The sequence below is a fragment of the Gorilla gorilla genome, chromosome 15 (assembly GCF_029281585.2).
Source record: "Gorilla gorilla gorilla isolate KB3781 chromosome 15, NHGRI_mGorGor1-v2.1_pri, whole genome shotgun sequence".
NCBI classification, from domain to species: Eukaryota; Metazoa; Chordata; class Mammalia; order Primates; family Hominidae; genus Gorilla; species Gorilla gorilla.
Window position 1 is genome coordinate 71,904,820 of NC_073239.2, and position 13,537 is coordinate 71,918,356.

At 40.3% G+C, this 13,537-nt stretch overlaps 1 protein-coding gene across 3 annotated transcripts in view; it reads right to left on the reverse strand.

The window, feature by feature from the left end:
- The window catches only part of WDHD1 (WD repeat and HMG-box DNA binding protein 1), an 89,662-nt gene that overhangs the window by 21,247 nt on the left and 54,878 nt on the right, over nucleotides 1-13,537 (reverse strand). For all 3 annotated transcript variants that reach the window (XM_055361416.2, XM_004055198.4, XM_063697851.1), the window contains 5 exons: nucleotides 6,685-6,799; nucleotides 5,880-6,011; nucleotides 2,362-2,582; nucleotides 2,149-2,264; nucleotides 1,909-1,962 (listed from right to left, as the gene is read on the reverse strand). In XM_055361416.2, the coding sequence (XP_055217391.1) occupies nucleotides 1,909-1,962; nucleotides 2,149-2,264; nucleotides 2,362-2,582; nucleotides 5,880-6,011; nucleotides 6,685-6,799 (638 nt within the window). The remainder of the gene's footprint in view (nucleotides 1-1,908; nucleotides 1,963-2,148; nucleotides 2,265-2,361; nucleotides 2,583-5,879; nucleotides 6,012-6,684; nucleotides 6,800-13,537) is intronic.

The following is a 13,537-nucleotide window of genomic DNA, read 5'->3' on the forward strand; positions in this document are numbered from 1 at the left end:
AACTCCCCACTCCTGGATTCAAGCAATTCTCCTGCCTCAGCCTCCCGAGTAGCTGGGATTACAGGCATGAGCCATCATGCCTGGCTAATTTTTTTTTTGTATTTTTAGTGGAGATGTGGTTTCACCATTTTGGCCAGGCTGGTCTAGAACTCCTGACCTCAAGTGCTCCACCTGCCTCGGCCTCCCAAAGTGCTGGAATTACAGGCGTGAGCCACCACGCCTGGCCTATTTATTTTTTTGATACAGGGTCTTGCTCTGTCACCCAGGCTGGAGTGCAGTGGTGCAACCATAGCCTACCGCACCCTCGAACTCCTGGGCTCAAGATATCCTCCTGCCCCAGCCTCCCAAATACCTGGGACTACCGGTGTGTACTACCATGCCTGGCTAATATTTTTATTATTTACTTTTTGTAGAGATAGGGTTTCGTTGTTTCCAAGGCTGGTCTCAAACGTCTGGTCTCAAGTGATCCTTCCACCTTGGCCTCTCAAAATGCTGAGGTTACAGACATGAGCCATCACACCTGGCCAGTAGTCTATTATCTGTTCTTCTTCAGCACAGTGTGCCATGCTATACCTCTGCTTAAAACCTACAACAGTCTCTCAGTGACCTTAGAATAAAGAGCAAAATCCTGACCGGGTGTGGTGGCTCACACCTGCAGGTCCAACACTTTGGGATGTGGAGGTGAGCAAATTGCTTGAGTTTGAGACAAGCCTGGACAACAGAGTGACACCCCATCTCTATTAAAAAAAAAAAAAAAAAAGACCAAAATCCTTAATATGGCCTACACAGATCTGCATGACTTGGCTCCTGCCCATCACTCTGAAACCCTTCAGCACCACTTTCTCTTTGCTCTCTGAGCTTTTCACACCACCCTTTTGCAGCCTTCACTTCACACATACTGTTCCTTAAGCCCAAATGCTTCTCTTCTGCTCCTGTTCCCATGCACCTTTGCCTTGCTAACTGTTATTCATCCTTCAGGTCTCTGCTGTAAACACTCCATGAGGCCTGCCTTGAAGTCCCTACCCATCCTCCACCACTGGCTAGATGACAGCTATGTGTCATACGCTCTTTTCATATTCTACATGTTTTTTAAGTTAATTTTTTAAAATCAAAGTAACATATGTCCACAGTTTAAAAAGTCAAATGGTACTATAAGGTTTATGCTCCCCACCAAAAAAGGGCCAGCAGTGCCCTACTTCAACCTTCTCTATCCCCCAGGCCCACTCCCTGTACGCAACTATTTTCAACTCCTTTTTTTTTTTTTTGAGATGGAGTCTCACTCCATTGCCCAGGCTGGAGTGCAATGGCACGATCTCGGCTCACTGCTACCTCCGCCTCCTGAGTTCAAGCGATTCTCCTGCTTCAGCCTCCCGAGTAGCTGGGATTACAGGCATATACCACCAGCCTTGGCTAATTTTTGTATTTTTAGTAGAGATGGGGTTTCACCATGTTGGCCAGGCTAGTCTAGAACGCCTGACCTCGTTATCCGCCCACTCCGGCCTCCCAAAGTGCTGGGATTACAGGCGTGAGCCACTGCGCCCAGCCTTCAATTCCTTTTAACTGTTTCTCCAGTATCCTGCATGCTTCCTCAGTGATACCTAGATCTGTCTTCAACATCTGTCTTCTCAGCTGGGCTAAAATAGCATTAAAATAGAGATCAACCACGCATGTCTGTTTGACTTCTGTATCCACCATTAAGTAAAATGCCTGACACTCAATAGGCATTTTATAAACATTTGTTAAATGACCATAGCTTCACAAACAACATCTGAGATTAAAAAAACAAAAACATAAACACACACACACCAAAAGTGGCCTTAAGAGTTAAGGTGTATTTGCGTAGATGTGTCACTTTGCAGACGACTTGCAGAATTTCCTTGATATTACAAATTTATAAATATTTCTCACCTGACTTAGCTGAAACATCAGAGGAATTTGTACTTGTGGAAAACAAGTTCTGTCCTACAGATTAAAATAAAGCAATATAATGTAAATGGGGAAAATAAAGTCATCCTCAATATACAACAACCAGATAGCAAAGAGGTCTGAAAAAAAGTATGAGTATTCAATTTCCCTCAGTTAAGCAAAATGGGAAAAGCCACATCCATGATAGTTCTCATCATTTATGGGCTTGAAAATGTATCTCACCAGGCTTATGTATTTCTGGTTTTTCTTCATCATCAGCTTCTCCACTGTCCTTGGCATCTTCTTCAACTTGATTTCTGAACCTTGGTTGGCTCCACTCTGTAGCAGTATTGCTGTAACTAAGAGAAAATAACATTATTCAATAAAGAACTATGCAAAGACCAACTTAACATTCAGACAGTAAAGGAAAATTCAAACAACTAAATTATTTCTTACCCAGCATTCAGCTTTTTTCTGAAATCTTCTTCTTCTTCTTCCTCTTCCACCTGGGTTGCTGTCAATTCGGCTGCCTTCTCTACAGCCAGTTCACTTAGTTTTTGAGCCAGTATTAATTTCCGAGAGCGAGAAGCATATTTAATGGCTAAATTCACAGCATTTTGAGTCATTAGATCAGCAAGTTCCACACAACGGAATTCTCGCTCCAGTTTACAAGAAAGCTAATCCAAAAAGGGGGGGGAAAAAAGATCAAATAACATCAAGTAAAACTTTTTAAAGATACTGACACTACTAGTAAAACTGAGACAATAGTTTTCTAGCTACTCTATCTCCCTAATTCTAACATGCACATTTTTACAAGTTTTAACATCTCTGAAATTGGAATTACAATTAATTACAATTAATGGTGGGTCAGTTTGGCAGCATTTTTGTGTCTCCATGGCTTAAATGAATAAAGTAATGGCGCACTATGCAATAAACAGTGGCTTGGATTTGATGAAATATAACATACCACTTTAAGCTACTAATTGCAAGAAAATTGAGAAATTTGTTTAAAAAATTCAAGGGGGAGTCTGGGCACGGTGGCTCACGCCTGTAATACCAGTGCTTTGGGAGGCCCAGATGGGTGGATCATGAGGTGAGGAGTTCGAGATCAGCCTGGCCAATATGGCAAAACCCCGTCTCTACTAAAAACACAATTAGCCAGGCGTGGTGGCATGCGCCTGTAATCCCAGCTACTTGGGAAGCTGAGGCAGGAGAATCGCTTGAACCCGGGAGGTGGAGGTTGCAGTGAGCCAAGATTGCACCACTGCACTCCAGCCTGGGCGAGAAAGCAAGACTCTGTCTCAAAAAAAAAAAAAAAAAAAAAAAAAAAAAATCAACGGGGCCAGGTGTGCTGGCTCACACCTGTAATCCTAGCACTTTGGAAGGCCAAGGCAGAGGGACTGCTAGAGGCCAGGAGTTTGAGACTAACCTGGGCAACACAGTGAGACCCTATAACTACAAAAAATAAATTAGCTGGGCGTGGTAGCATGCACCTGCAGTCTTATCTACTCAGGAGCCTGAGACAGGAGGTTCACTAGAGCCCAGGAGGTTGAGGCTGCAGTGAGTTACAATCTTGCCACTGTACTCTAGCCTGGGAAACAGAGTGAGACCCTGTCTCTAAAAAATACAAAAAAGAAAAACAACAAATTGAGAAAAATTGGTATTTTGAAGATTACTAAGGGTCTCCTAATTCATAGTGTATTAGAACTATTTTCTTACTTAGATATTCCATGTCTGATCCATCAGCACAAAAGCTTCAGATATTCACCTGGATACCCTTTTCAAGATTTTTAGTATCATTTATCTATAATCAGTACTTCTTAATCGGGATGGTACACTGCCTCAGGGGGCATTTAGAAATAAAAAGGAAGCCGGGCGCAGTGGCTCACACCTGTAATCCCAGCACTTTGGGAGGCTGAGACGGGTGGATCACAAGGTCAGGAGATCAAGACCATACTGGCTAACACGGTGAAACGCAGTCTCTATTAAAAATACAAAAAAATTAGCTGGTGTGGTGGCGGACACCTGTAGTCCCAGCTACTCGGGAGGCTGAGGCAGGAGAATGGCGTGAACCTGGGAGGCAGAGCTTGCAGTGAGCAGAGATCGCGCCACTGCACTCCAGCCTGGGCAACAGAGCGAGACTTCGTTTCAAAAAAAAAAAAAAGAAATAAAAAGGAATAGTCTGGTTTCCACAGTGACTATGCTGAACTAAAGGCATTTACCAGGGGGCCAGGAATGCTAAAGAAGAACTCAACAATCCCCTTGAACTCCTGGGCTCAAGATATCCTCCTGCCCTGCTATCTTTGATATGAGTCCCCTGGTATTTTTGATATGAGAAACACTGCCACAGGGAAAAGCTCCTCTAGGCTAAATAGCAAATACATGAAATATGTTTCCTTATATGTGTTGTATAAAGTAAAAAGGCTACTAGTTCCTGGACCACAAGTAACACTTTATAAAAGGAATAAAACTTATTCTACAATAAACTGAGTTTTCTTAATACCAAACTTAAGGCCATGTTGCATAAAAGTGACAGTAGTGAGTACTACCTTTTGGAGACAAGAGTGGCAATTTGCTCTGTGGTCTCATATACCACTTTTCTCTAAGAACCTTTTTTCTCCAATTTTAAAATTAAAAGTCTGGACCATTCACTCTTGTCAACAAATATTGAGGTCTACTATGTGTTAAGCCACCATGTCAGTACCTGGCATACAGCAGTGAGCAGGTCTCTGCCCTCTGGGGCATAAAGTCTAGTGTAAGACAAATAGAGAAGAAATGATACTATACTCCTCTCCATAAACCAACCTTGAGTGGGGACACAAGCACAGGAACTTTAAGACACCCTGCTCCAAAGATAAATGTACTTAAATATTCTAGACACCAAACCTGGCCACTGGTCACAAATAAATTTTCATCACACACAGCTGCCTAACTCAAAGAGGATGACAAAAGGCAGGCATATCTAAAAGCCTGATCAAAGTTCTTAAGATTGCCCAACCCTGGAGATTAAAAAACAGTATACACTCAAACTTTGTAAAATAATAACAGAAACTAGAGCAGTGGTTCTCAGTTACCTTGAGAGCCCGTTAAAACATAGACTGATGGGCAAAAGCAAAAGGGAAGTAGCCCTAGAGATGTTTATTCCTGCACATGATCTTAGCTACAAGGTAGTGTTTTATTTATTTTAGGCTGGGCACAGTGGCTCATGCCTGTGATCCCAGCACTTTCGGAGGCCGAGGCAGGTGAATTACCTGAGGTCAGGAGTTCAAGACCAGCCTGACCAATGTGGTGAAACCCTGTTTCTACTAAAAGTACAAAAATTAGCCAGGCATGGTGGCACACGCCTGTAGTCCCAGCTACTCGGAAGGTTGAGGCAGGAGAATCACTTGAACCCGGGAAGTGGAGGCTGCAGTAAGCCAAGACTGCACAACTGCACTCCAGCCTGAGAAACAAGAGCGAAACTCCGCCTAAAAAAAAAAAAAGAAAAAAATTTTAACTGCAAGACCAACTAGAAGATAGAACTTTACAAGGGAAAACACCACCAGATAAAACTTAAGAATGGCTGGGCGTGGTGGCTCACACCTGTAATCCCAGCACTTTGGGAGGCTGAGGCAGGCAGATCACGAGGTCAGGAGTTCGAGACCAGTCGGGCCAACATAGGGAAACCCCATCTCTACTTAAAAAAAAAAAATTAGCTAGGCGTGTTGGTGTGCGCCTGTAATCCTAGCTACTCAGGAGGCCGAGGCAGAATTGCGTGAACCCGGGAGGCAGAGGTTGCAGTGAGCCGAGATCGCACCACTGCACTCCAGCCTGGGCGACAGAACGAGACTCCGTCGCACAAAAAACAACAACAACAACAAAAAACTTAAGAATCTTAGGTTGTGGGACTTAGTCCTAATGCACAGACCTTTAAGAAATTCAACCTATAGAAAAGCATTTAACTTTAACGTTTTCAGTATATTTATTTTACTCACCGCAAGCATTTTCATTAAAAGTTCCTGTTGCTCTTTTGTTGCTTGATTTTTAGTGCTCTCTTCATATTCATAACCATTTTTAGCTAAATAATCAAGGTGGTTGTGAAATATAACTGAACGCCAAAATTGCTCCTATAAAAGCGAATAAAATTGCTTAAGGCCAACTATCACCTTAATATGAGGCAAGCGTTAAATATTTATCTTAAGATACCAGTTTTTGAATAAAATATGTTCTGAACTCCTCCTTTCTATAAGTTTATTTTACAATTTAAATTCTAGTGTGATACTACCGCTTAACTTTTTCCCCTATCCTTAAAAAAGGCAGTTGAGGAGGAATACAGCATTTAAAACAGTTTCCTAGCTATCATAATTAGTGCTCAGAGAATTTGGTAAACAAGCTTTTTAAAAGCTAACTTGTTTCTTATTTAGAATAACTAACTGCAAGATTTCAAATGACTTTTGATGACACAAGGCTAGGACTAGGGTCAGGCAAGCCAGGTGCTATGGCACAAAATGTATGGAGGCACTTCTTCTCAGGGACATGCCGCATCCTGAGAGTAAGTCTTTCCCCAGTGGGTCTCTGACAGTCACACCCATTTACTTTGTAGACAAAGTCCCTGGAAGCAGTGATGGCAATCAGGTGGCCTGGTGATCCCAAGCAGTCCTCTTCCCTCCCTGCTACCCCTATTTATGTAATTATACAGTAATGAATATTCAATACTGGCCATCAGGATAATTTTAAAGTGTATGTATCACAGGTGCTGTATTATCAAATTCAAAGTGTCAAGGTAAGACTTCCACATACCTCCATTTGTCCTTTCTCTGTTGCAATCTGACAGTAAGGAAGCTTAAAAGATAATATAGCAACAGCAGGGCGTGGAAGGGTTGGGGGAAACCGAGAACCTTTACAAGGAATGCACCTGTCAGTAAAGAAAAGTTCCATCATAAAAATTTAATAATATGTCATAAAAACTACAAAATTTAAAAAGTTTTCAAAAGTTAGTAACTTAGAATAGTAATATTATAATAGCTGCCTTAATCATATATAACAAATATCTCTTTTTAAAAAAGTGTTTTAGGCTTGACTAGGCATAAAGACTATCCCTACATGCATTTCAAGAATAGAAAAATTCCTTCTCACATCTCACTTGATTTATTTTTTTTGAGACAGGGTCTCACTGTGTTGCCCAGGCTAAAGCATGGTGGTGTGATCACGGCTCACTGAAGCCCCAGCCTCCCAAGTTCAAGCAATCCTCCCACCTCAGCCTCCCAAGTAGCTGGGACTACAGACATATGCCACCATGCCTGGCTAACTTTTGTATTTTCAGTAGCGATGGGGTTTTGCCATGTTGCCCAGGCTGGACTCGAACTCCTGGGCTAAAGTGTGCCTCCAGCCTTTGCCTCCCAAAGTGTTGGGATTACAGGCGTGAGCTACCCTGCCCAACCTCACATCTCACTTTATTAAATGACAACCACTAAAAGTGAAATCAGCTCTCTTCATATTTTCCTTAGCAAACTACCACTTTTAAAACATAAAAATTGTACCATTAATACCTGTCATGGAATCCATGTTATCACCAAGATAAATGCTGATGAAGCTGTACATGGAACATACTCTAAGGTCAACCACATGCTTGGCCGTAAAGCAAATCTCAAAAAATTTTTTTTCATTGAAATCATACCAAGCATATATTCTGAGACCATAGTAAAATAAAAATAGAAATCAATACTGAGGAACTCTCAGAACCACACAAATTACATGGAAAGTAAACAACATACTCCAGAATGACTTTTGAATAAACAATGAAATTAAAGCAGAAATTGAAATATTCTTTGAAATAAATGAAAACAGACACAACATATCAAAATATATGGGATGCAGCAAAAGCAATGTTAAGAGGAAAGTTTATAGCACTAAACGCCTATATCAAGTTAGAAAGATCTCAAATTAACAATCTAACATTGCATCTAGGGAAACCAGATAAATGAGAACACACTAACCCCAAAGATAGCAGAAGAAAAGAAATAACTAAAATAACAGCAGAACTAAACAAAATTGAGACTAAAAAAATCCATACAAAGGATCAATAAAACAAAAAAAATTGATTTTTTGAAAGGATAAACAAGATCGATAAACTCCTAGCTAGATTAACAAAGAAAAGAAGAGGGAAGCTCCATATAAGCACAATCAGAAAATGGCAAAGGTGACATTACAACTGATTCCACAGAAATACAAAAGATCCTCAGAGACTATTATGAACACTTTTATGTGCACAAACCAGAAAATTTAGAGGAAATGGGCTCACACCTGTAATCCCAATACTTTTGGAGGCAAAGGTGGGAGAATCACTTGAGGTCAGAAGTTTGACACCACCCTGGGCAACAAAATGAGACCCAATTGCTACAAAAATTTTTAAAAATTAGCCAGGCGTGGTAGTGTGTATCTGTAGCTCCAGCTGCTCAGGAGACTGAGATGGGAAGATTAATTGAGCCTGGGAGGTTGAGGCTGCAGTGAGCCATGATCATGCCACTGCACTCCAGCCTAGGTAAGACCTTGTTTCTATTTATTTATTTATTTATTTTTGAGACGGAGTCTCGCTTTGTTGCCCAGGCTGGAGTGCAGTGGCACGATCTCGGCTCACTGCAAGCTCCGCCTTCCAGGTTCACGCAATTCTCCTGCCTCAGCCTCCCAAGCAGCTGAGACTACAGGTGCCCGCCACCACGCCCAGCTAATGTTTTGTATTTTTAGTAGAGACGGGGTTTCACCATGGTCTCGATCTCCTGACCTTGTGATCTGCCCATCTAGGCCTCCCAAAGTGCTGGGATTACAGTTGTGAGCCACCGCGCCCAGCATTAAGACTCCGTTTCAAGAAAAAAAAAAAGAGAGAGAAAGAGAAAGTCCTCAAAAGCAATTGCAACAAAAACCAAAACTGAGAAGTGGGACCTAATTAGACTAAAGAGCTTCTGCACAGCAAAGAAAATCTAGAGGAAATGGATAAATTCCTGGAAACTTAAAACTTCCCAAGACTGACTCAGAAAAAACAGAAATTCTGAACAAACCAATGAGTTCCAAAACTGAATCAGTAATAAATAAAAAACCTATCAACCAAAAAAAGCCCTGGACCAGAAAAATCACAGCTGAATTCTAGATGCACAAAGAACTGGTACCAGTCCTACTGAAAATATTCCAAAATACCAACTCCTCTCCAAATCACTCTATAAAGCCAGCATTATCCTGATACCAAAATCTGGCAAAGACACATCAAAAAGAGAAACTACAGGCCAATATCCTTGATGAACACAGATATAAAAATCCTCAACAAAACACTAGCAAACCAAACCCAGCAGTACTTTAGGAAGTTAATACACCACAACCAGTAGGTTTTACTCCTGGGATGTAAGGTTGGTTCAACATATGCAAATCAATATATGCAATTCACTGCATCAACAGAATTAAAAACAAAAACCACATGATCATCTCAATAGATGCAGAAAAAGCTTTCGATAAAATTCAACATCCTTTCATAATAAAGACCTCCAACATACTAGGCATTGAAGGAACATAACTCAAAATAAAAGAGCCATCTATGGCAAACCCACAGACCACACCATATGCATGGGCAAAAGCTGGAAGCATTACCCTTAAGAATTGGAATAAGACAAGGTTGGCCACTCTTTTCACTCATATTTAACAGAGTACTGAAAATCTTAGCCAGAACAATCAAGTAAGATACCAAAATAGGAAAAGAAGTCAAATATCTCTCCACTGACTATATGACTCTATACCTAGAATTGCTAAAGGGCTCCTAGATAAAAGACTTTGGTAAAGTTTCAGGATACAAAATCAATATACAAAAATCAGTAGCATTTTTATACACCAATAATGTTCGAGCTGAGAGTCAAATCAAGTATGCAATCCCATTTACAATAGTCATACATGTACATAAAATACCTAGGAATATATCTAACCAAGGAGGTGAAAGATCTCTACAAGAACTACAAAACACTGTTGAAAGAAATCACAGATAACACAAACAAATGGAAACACATTCCACACTCATGGATTAGAAGAATCAATATCATTAAAATGACCATACTGTGTCTGCAGCAATCTTGGTTTGCATCGAAGTCACAGCAACTAAAAAAAAAAAAAAAAAAAAAAAAAAAAGAAAGAAGAAAAAGACCATACTCCCCAAAGCAATCTATAGATTCAACACTATTCCTATCAAATTACCAATGTCATTTTTCACAGAATTAGAAAAAACTATTCTAAAATTCATATGGAACCAAAAAAGAGCCCAAATAGCCAAAGCTATCTAAAACAAAAACAACAAAGCTGGAGGCATCACATTACCCAACATCAAACTCTACTTCAAGGCTAGTGAAAAAGAACATGGCACTGGTGCACAAACAGAAACACAGACCAGTGGAACCCAATAGGGAATACAGAAATAAAGCCACACACCTACAACCAACTGATCTTTGAGAGAACTGACAAAAACAAGGAACTGGGAAAGGAATCCCTACTCAATAAATGGTGCTAAGATAACTGGCTAACCACATGCAGAATGAAACTGGACCCTTAACTATCACCATATGCAAAAATTAACTCAAGATGGATTAAACACTTAAATGTAAGACCTCAGACTATAAAAATCCCAGAAGAAACCCTAGCAAATACCCTTCAGGATATTGGCCTTGGTAAATATTTCATGACTAAGTCCACAAAAGCAATTGCAACAAAAACAAAAATTGACAAGTGGGACCTAATTAAACCAAAGAGCTTCTGCGCAGCAAAAGAAACTACCAAGAGTAAACAGGTCAGGTGCAATGGCTCACATCTGTAATCCCAGCACTTTGGGAGGCCAAGGCAGGAGGATTACTTGAGCCCAGGAGTTTGAGACCAGCCTGGGCAACAAAGGGAGACCTGTCTCTACAAAAAAATTAAAAAATCATCCAGGTGTGGTGGCATGTGCCTGTAGTCTTGTGCAATCCCATTTACAATAGCCATATGCACACACACAAAATACCTAGGATATATCTAACCAAGGAGGTGAAAGATCTCTACAAGAACTACAAAACACTGTTGAAAGAAACCATAGATGACACAAACAAATGGAAAGACATTTGCAGATCCTGAGGTGGATCACTGAGCCCAGAAAGTCGAGGCTGCAGTGAGCCATGATCTCATCTCACCACCGCACTGTAGCCTAGGTGACAGAATGAGACTCTGCCTCAAAAAAAAAAAAAAAAAGACATCCCACAGAATGCAAGAAAATGTTTGCAAGCTATGCATCCAACAAAGATCTGATATCCAGAGTCTACAAGGAGCTTAAGAAAAAATCAGCAGCAAAAAACAAATATCCCCATTAAAAAGTGGGCAAAGGACATGAACAGACACTTTTCAAAAGAAGACATACAAGGCTGGGAACGGTGGGTCACACCCATAATCCCAGAACTTTGGGAGGCTGAGGTGGGTGGATTGCTTGAACCCAGTAGTTTCAGACCAGCCTGGGCAACATGGCAAGACATGTAATCCCAGCACTTTGGGAGGCCGAGGCGGGTGGATCACGAGGTCAGGAAATCGAGACCATCCTGGCTAACACAGTGAAACCCTGTCTCTACTAAAAATATTTAAAAAAATTAGCCAGGCGTGGTGATGGGCGCCTGTAGTCCCAGCTACTCAGGAGGCTGAGGCAGGAGAATGGCGTGAACCCGGGAGGCGGAGCTTGCAGTGAGCCGAGATCACACCACTGCACTCCAGCCTGGGAGACAGAGTGAGACTCGGTCTCACAAAAAAAAAAAAAAAAAAAAAGTTGGCCAGATATGGTGGCTCATGTCTGTAATCCCAGCACTTTGAGGGGTGAGGCAGGCAGATCACTCGAGGCCAGGAGCTCGAGACCAGCCTGGCCAATATGGTGAAAACCCATTTCTACTAAAAATACAAAAATTAGCTGGGTGTGGTGGTGAACGCCTGTAATCCCAGCTACTCGGGATGGTAAAGCACGAGAATCTCTTGAACCTGGGAAATTGCGCTACTGCACTCCAGCCTGGGCAATAAAGCAAGAATGTCACAAAAAACAAACAAAAAAAGCCAATGAAGCATATTCACTTTCATCCATCAGTTTGGGAATTCTTAGTACTGTCGGTATGAGTTGTCAAAAAAGAGAAAAAAGTCAGGCATGGTAGTGGGCACTTGTAATCCCAGATATTCAGAAGGCTGAGACAGAAGGGTATCACTTAAGCCAGGAGACCAGCCTGGGCAACATAGCAAGACTCCATTCCAAAAAAGAGAGACAGAAAGATGGTGAAATGCCTAATATAGGTTAAGTGTTTATTAGATATTGGTCAGAGTGAAGCAGAACATCCACTATCATTAGAAAGACTATAATCTATATCTACTCTGATAAATATGGTAATAGGTCAACGGGGCGAAGACTGTCTAAACCTGTTCTGAGTAGTCTATATAAGGCATTCAAACACGCCCATCATGAGTAGTGCTCTCGCAACTGATTTATTAAAAAGCATTAATTAATCACAGAATGATTTATATATATAGAACTCTTTCAACTTATGTACTCCGATTTATTTATTAGAAAAGCACTGGAAAACCATGACTGCACACTATAAATACCACAGGCAAATTTCATATTTTCATAAAGTCATTTAAAAAGACGAAATCTCTTTTTGAATGCTTACTAATAACCATCCACTTAATTTATAGTATAGCCTTTTAATCAGGACATTCTTGAAGGGAGATACTAAGTAGAAGCTAGACCCTAGGGTTTAAAAATTTTATAAATATCTTCCAGTATTATCAAATGCCCACTAGAGTAATTAGAAAACAAGTAAGTGACAATGTCTAGTATTATTTTTCAAACTACTCAGGCCCCTTTCTTGTGAGATTCAAATACCCTCCCTTCTTTTTTTTCTGACTATACAATAAAAATACAAATGTTTTTAGGGTTCCAATTTTTTTGAACATACAATTTCACTTACTTCTTCCTTCTCTCCTTTTATGATTTTATAAAAAATCTAGTTTTCACCACACAGTATGAGGTGGCAGTGTGAATACCTCAAGTTTGAAAGAATCTTGTGTCAATTCTGTCATAAATCTCTATTTACAAGAATCACTACTTTACTAGTCATGCAAAATGAAAAAGAGCATGTGCATTCACAAAAGATGAGTCCAGGTACATATATATGTACATTAACAAAATTAGAAGAAACACTGGGAGAAATGTTAATTGCCTAAACATTTTTTTCTAAAATGTCCTGTTTAAAAACATTTTACAGCTCACTTTATTGATTTACACATAGTAAGCAATTATCACAAAGAAAAAGGAAATACTGAGTAGGATTTTATTAACAGTTACTTTCTAAGCCACATTTACATCAAAGCAGAGCACCAATTCGCATTTTTTTTATCCTTTCCTTAGCTTTAGAGACTTCAACTAAAAAGATGTTCTCTCTGTTAAATATCCCCGTCATAGAAGAATTCAAGGAAAAAACAAACACATTTAAACTGCTAATTTGGTGGGTTTTGATGACAACGGAGTTTCCTGGAAACTATGTGCATAAACCACCTGGAAGAGGAATTTAAAAAAAAAAAAAACAACGAAAAACCTGTTTTACTAAAAAGACAAAAGTGGCTGGGC